This window comes from Fragaria vesca, linkage group LG6, assembly GCF_000184155.1.
Source record: "Fragaria vesca subsp. vesca linkage group LG6, FraVesHawaii_1.0, whole genome shotgun sequence".
NCBI lineage: Eukaryota > Viridiplantae > Streptophyta > Magnoliopsida > Rosales > Rosaceae > Fragaria > Fragaria vesca.
In genome coordinates this window covers 22,806,693-22,813,185 of record NC_020496.1, presented here as the reverse complement: position 1 = coordinate 22,813,185, position 6,493 = coordinate 22,806,693, and the positions used below count along the sequence as shown (strand labels likewise).

Here is a 6,493-nt window from a genome sequence, read left to right as displayed (position 1 = left end):
CGGCCAGATTGACTTTGTTTGAAGTTTTAGGTGATCTGGCCGGAAAACTGGAATTCGGCGGACTCGCCGGGGATGGAAAGTGGTTGGGGAAGCTGCTGGAGTCCGCTGGGGTGGAGACGCGCCCTCGCGCGGCGCCGTGCAGTGGCGAACGGACGAAAATCCGCACCGTAAAATGATGCTGACGTCCGTACGTAGCAGAGACGGACTATATATATATATATATATATTAATCGTTTCATGCATGCACACAGACATTCAGTTGGAAGACCAGGTCCATCTGGAACCCTTGATCTGAAGCCTTCCGCGTTCGACCCCAGAGAAAAATATTGGACAAGATTTCCTCCTGAAGGATCCAAATACACTCCACCGCACCAATCCTGTGAATTTAAATGGAAGGATTACTGTCCATTAGTCTTCAGGTAACTAGCTAGCTAGGTTATTAAGTTGCTTCATTAAATAACTACTAGATACGTACACATGTATTTTTCAAGAATGAAAGAAAATTGAAAGTGAAAATTTGCAGGACTCTGAGGAAGTTGTTCAAGGTGGATGCAGCTGACTATATGCTCTCCATCTGTGGGAACGATGCTCTTCGAGAACTCTCGTCTCCTGGTAAAAGTGGTAGCTTCTTTTACTTGACTAATGATGACCGATACATGATTAAGACAATGAAGAAAGCGGAAGTAAAAGTGAGTTCTCTCTGGCTGTTAATTTGTTCTTGATTCATCATCATCATATATATATATATATAATACTATTTGCAAAAGCACTGTTGGTTCTAGCCAAATTTGTTCCATGCTGAAGGTTCTTATAAGGATGCTCTCTGCCTATTACAACCATGTTCGAGCATACGAGAACACGCTGGTCACTAAATTTTATGGTCTACACTGTGTAAGGCTAACAGGGCAACCTATTCAAAAGAAGGTATATATATATATTTTTTTTTTAGTATTGTGAAACCTATACATATATAGCTGTTATGTTATGATATGACCCTTTGTCTTATATTGATTCAGACAAAACCTATACATAACTGGGCAACATATTCAAAAAAACGCTACACTAAGTGATTTCTTTGTAGTTTTTACAAAACATATGATCATTTATCTTATAATGATTCAGGTGCGGTTTATCATTATGGGAAATCTTTTCTGTTCCGAATATACAATTCATCGACGCTTTGACTTGAAAGGATCTTCCCTTGGTCGAACAACAGATAAGGCTGATACAGAAATTGATGAAATGACCATACTTAAAGACCTTGATCTTAACTTTATATTTCGACTTCAGAAGTCATGGTTTCAAGAGTTCTGCAGGTGATCGAACTGGGGATCTTTTTGTTTTTTTTTTCTTTTCTTATTTGGCCTAATTTTCTTGTCATAGAAATGAAAAAAATTGTTCTGTCATTTTTTCATTTGATTAATTCGTTTGCCCTTCTTAATAATGATGTATATGCATATGCAGGCAAATTGATAGAGATTGCGAGTTTCTTGAACAGGAAAGAATAATGGATTATAGTCTCTTAGTTGGTCTTCATTTCAGAAATACATCAGCAGCTGGGGATCTGATTCCTTCTGGAGCTCTTACACCTACTGGTTACTAATCTCTCTCTTATCAAGTTATATATATACACAAGTGTTTGAATGTACGTTTGATCATGATATATGTATTTTCTCTCCACAGCTGAGAATGAGGGTGATGGAACTCCCAAACTTTCCCGAGCAGACATGGATCAACTTCTTTTAGATCCATCCAGGTGTGGATATTATCTATATATGTCAATACGTTAATCAATCTAGTATATAAGGAGGGAGTACGTTGGTGTTAAACAAACTTGGTATACTTATATGCGCAGATGGGCTAGTATTAAACTTGGGTTGAACATGCCAGCACGAGTGGAGAAGACTGAGAGAAAAAGTGACTGTGAATTTCAGCTTGTAGGAGACCCAACAGGAGAGTGTTATGAAGTTATAATGTTTTTTGGCATCATAGACATACTTCAGGACTATGACATTAGCAAGAAACTTGAGCATGCATACAAGTCCATCCAATATGACCCAACTTCTATATCAGCAGTTGATCCTAGACAATATTCAAGACGCTTTCGCGATTTCATATATAGAGTATTCGCTGAAGACACTCCATAACCAATCTGGTCACACTAGTGACACTACTACAGCTCTCTAGTATAATGCATGATCGATCGATGTCGGATTAGACTCTGACAGCAGTGCTTTGTTCATCAGCAGCACAAAGCAAAGAGGAACGTACATTTTGTGGTTGCCATCCATACGTAACCTCGATTAGTAGTATATAATGTCATTGATTTCAATATTACAAGGCTAAATGTAGGTGGATTACTATTAAATGTTTCTTAAATTGTACCAACTATTGTGGGCAACAAAAACAGTATAGTAGTGTGTAATTCATATGCCATATCAAATAGAAATTGTGATTTTCCTAATCTTTTTCTTTCTTTCTGGGACTCGATCGAGAGATCTTATGAAATTAATTTCTAAATTTTTGGGGTATATATAGTATTGAATTTTGTACAGCCAAATAGAGTTGGATCTTTTTTTATTTTTATTTTTTTAGGCCTTATTATAGGCCTCACTTGTAACCAAAAAAAATAAAAAATAGAGTTGGATCTGATATTTGCTATTTCAACTTATGTATTCCTTTGATTCCTACTTGATGGTATATAAAACGTTTGGCTCCTAATTGATATCAATAATTCACAGTAGCGTTCACCTTATCAATTAGTGACCATGAGAATCATGATCAATAATCTATAAATCTAACGGTGAGAAGTATTATTTTAAAGTTTTTTTTTATGTTACAAATATTATTTAAAAGTTAAGTTGTTTTGTTTTTAACTCTTAGATTTACAGATTTAACGGTGGTTGAACATGATTGTCAATATTCAATAGCAATGGTGGGACTAGGGAAGGCCGAGAAAGAATAAGGGGTTAAAATGAAAATTTTAAAATCATTTTAAGTTGTGTGATTGAAGAAATGGAAATTAGTAGTAAATAAATAGAGAAGAGAAGAGAACAAATTGTGTTTGACCAAGAGAAGCGTGAAGAGACACAGAAGAGAAGAGGGGGGAGAGTGGAATTTGGGACGCGCGAAGAGTCAAAAGCGGAGGGAGATGGAGGGAGATGAAGCGCGGTAACAAGAAAGGAGGGTGAGGCGCGAAGCAGAGAGTGGTTGACAAGAAAAGAAGAGACGAAGCAGACGCGGGTGGTTGGCACTTGGTTCTCTCATCTCTTTTTTTATCTCATTTCCTTCCGCACCACATTTCCCCCATCTCTCTCTCTCTCTCTCTCTCTCTCTCTCTCTCTCAGCACCAATGGCGGCGTTGCAGTCCTCGTCACTCGGTCCTCCCATTCCTCCTCAGCTGCTTCACTACTCCAATGGCTTTCGCTCCTCCCCTTTTCTCGTCGATTTCGTCGGCTACTGCAAATCAAAGAGGACCCGCCGTAAACATTTCGGAGGAGCTCTACGGTCAACCTTCCCCCATTCTGTTTCCAAAGCCGTTCTTCATCTTCCTCCACCCGATCACTCATCTCCTTCTCCTACCTCCAAGCCCCAGGTACTTTTTACGACGCCGTTTCCGATTTTATTTTTATTAGAAGCAAAGAGTTGTTTTCAACTGCTCTACTTGTGCGCAATTTAGAGGCCAACACTACTAACACTCGCACATTCCCGAGGAGCTATTTTTGAGGACTGATTTTACAGGCCGGACCTTGTGTAATCTATTGCATTAGTTCTTAGGGAAGCCGCTTGTGTGAGACTATCTGTCTTTGGAGAACCGGGTGTTGATGGAGGAGTTTTATACGAGCTGGGCATTCCGGCTGAATCATCTGATTTTGTGGAAGGTACATTTTTTCGGAGGGAGATGGAATGACCTGGTTGCGGGTCATTTAGAGGAACAAAGGAGATTAGTCCACATTATCAGCCTTATTTGGTTAAGAACCTGAACTAGGAGTTAGACCGACAAACCTGAACCCTCAACTTCATCAGTAACACCCCGAGTTACAACTGCTTTCCAATCTAAAACTATAGGGGAAATGATCAATGGTGATTGCTATGATCTCAACTTGTAAACCGGATTGCTTGTTAGATCAGGGGACGCCTTATTCCGTGTACTGTATTTTTCTTCTTTATATGGTACATAGTAATCAAAGCATTTTTCCTCGTAAAAACAAACATTCTTGTTTTTTGACTGCTATAATATGTGATGACCATGAATAACAGACACAAGATGGCATGACATGATACTATGTTATTTTAATCAAACATGAACACAACCCATCATCAAATTTTAAATTTTTCAACAAAGGATAACATGATTCAAGGATTTTTTTGCTTAGTTATTTGTTATTTTTTTTTAGTGTTTTTTTATTTTACATTATTTGTTGTTGGAAGATATAAAAGTAGATTAGCATTTGTTAGAGACTCAATACATTTGTGGCAAAGGAATTGCAGAATCTTGGATTGCTGAGGCATGGTTCCCCTTTACTTCAATTATATTCCACCATTGGGCTTTGGTGTTCTTGTTTGTGTCTTCATAGATTTCTTATCCAATACCTGTTATTTCTTAGTGTTTTCCTAAAACCTGTACAGAAACTTGGAGTTTCTATTGCCTTTTCTTTATTTATTTATTAATTTTTCCTTTTTTTTGTTTAAGGTTTACTTGTCATGCATTTGAATGAGGTATATTCTCAATCAGTTATCCGTAGAGATCTGATTCCATGTTCAACAGGTTGCGGACTTGAAAGAAATAATATCAGAAAGAGGAGCCTGTGGAGTCGGATTCATTGCCAATTTGGACAACAAGGCATCTCATGACATTGTTAAGGATGCTCTTACAGCTCTTGGCTGCATGGAACATCGTGGTGGCTGTGGAGCAGATAATGAGTCTGGTGATGGTGCAGGATTGATGAGTTCAATCCCATGGGATCTGTTTAACAATTGGGCTGACAAGCAAGGGATTGCATCATTTGACAAGTTACACACTGGTGTCGGAATGGTTTTCCTCCCCAAAGAGGACAACCTTATGAAAGAAGCCAAAAAAGGTGATTGTTGTCAATTACATTAATTTTTTTTTTTGAAATAAGTCAATTACAATAACTTCCTTTTTTTTTTTTTGAAAGGATGAATGATCTTATTTAATTTTGCATGAAGTTTGCGTGAATTGTGCACCTGTCCTGAGAATAATTTTTACCTGATAGTGAGTATAAGAAAAGGAATCTCAAACAATAATTTTATTTCTGATTTGTCCATATTATGGGATTATTTATTATTTGATAAGAATCGTCATTGTCAAAATGCGAAGAGAATGCCCACAATACAAAGTAACCCAAGTCAACACCCAAATCCACAATCAAGAAGAAACAGGAATTATATCTAGAATGTTGAACAAAATATAAAAGATGTCCAAACAGACGGTAAAAGTTAGTTCTATCCAGAACAAAATCCAGTTTTTCTTTTTCCATAAAAAACTTATGTTTCTTAACAGACAATCCACACTTGGGCCAAAATTTACACTGAAAATAGTGGTTACCTCTAAGTTTAAGAACTTTTCACCAAGAGGAACCAACAACTGCTAGAATGTGAAGCACTAGCACGTCACGTGTAAGGGCTTGGGTTGTATGTATTTAGCTTCTCATGGATCCTCCCATCCAGGTAAAGGTTGGTACTTTTGGTAGCACCAACCTTCTAAATTTAACAACTTGTCCTTGATAGTGTTGTCAGTATGTTCCTGTCCTTTTTTGTTTATACAGCAATTAGTGAGTTTGGTAATCTATCAGCTTCAAAGATGGCTGATTCAGCGTCTTGACAGCATTTTATATTTGCTCTCTGGCCTCACATTGCGTAAGCATGATGTATGATGTGCGATATGTTTCCAGATTGTTTTGCTTGCTGTAGTAGGCATTGAAACAAACATTTGTTCTCATGTTTAAGCAAGAGAGGTACAATTCAAAGACTATAACCTGTATAATGTTCTGTCAGTCTGGAAGGTAGCTGTAGTCTGACGTTACAGACATTATTAGGGTGTTTTGTCTGCAACTTTCTAATTGTGTTTGATTAGCTTTGTGGTGTCTTTCCACTTTTGTTGTATCATTCTCTGTGATCAATAAATTTTTTATCCTTTAAATAGAAATAAAGAAAAGATTGCATAGCAAGAGCGGTAAGAAACAAACAAACCATCCTAACCTGCAGTTTATTCCACCACATAGAGTAGGCTTATATCAAAGCTGACTTGAGGGTTGACGGTAGTTTTCAAATTTGATTTAAAGACCTGTCTTTTTTGTTTTTTTTTCGTAAAACTTTTTTTGTTTTGTTTGGGCTATATTTCTTGCATTGCTCAAATGACCATAGAATGTTAGACAAGGAAAATGGTTACCATAAGAAATATTTATGTTATAAGATTTGAGTTCTTATTTATTAGGAAAAATTTATAATTATTCNCCTTTTTTTTTTTTTT

The 6,493-nt window shown here is 37.1% G+C and overlaps 2 protein-coding genes across 2 annotated transcripts in view; both read left to right on the top strand.

The window, feature by feature from the left end:
- Window positions 1-2,147, top strand: part of LOC101311990 (phosphatidylinositol 4-phosphate 5-kinase 4-like) — a 3,633-nt gene extending 1,486 nt beyond the window's left edge. Inside the window, exons 2-8 of the mRNA XM_004305638.1 lie at window positions 252-419; window positions 524-689; window positions 805-924; window positions 1,123-1,316; window positions 1,465-1,595; window positions 1,684-1,756; window positions 1,856-2,147. Coding sequence (XP_004305686.1) covers window positions 252-419; window positions 524-689; window positions 805-924; window positions 1,123-1,316; window positions 1,465-1,595; window positions 1,684-1,756; window positions 1,856-2,147 — 1,144 coding nt within the window. The remainder of the gene's footprint in view (window positions 1-251; window positions 420-523; window positions 690-804; window positions 925-1,122; window positions 1,317-1,464; window positions 1,596-1,683; window positions 1,757-1,855) is intronic.
- Window positions 2,148-3,307: 1,160 nt separating this feature from the next.
- LOC101314871 (ferredoxin-dependent glutamate synthase 1, chloroplastic-like) overlaps window positions 3,308-6,493 on the top strand; it is a 25,553-nt gene continuing 22,367 nt past the window's right edge. The window contains exons 1-2 of the mRNA XM_004303540.1: window positions 3,308-3,595; window positions 4,769-5,081. Coding sequence (XP_004303588.1) covers window positions 3,353-3,595; window positions 4,769-5,081 — 556 coding nt within the window. The 5' untranslated portion in view covers window positions 3,308-3,352. The remainder of the gene's footprint in view (window positions 3,596-4,768; window positions 5,082-6,493) is intronic.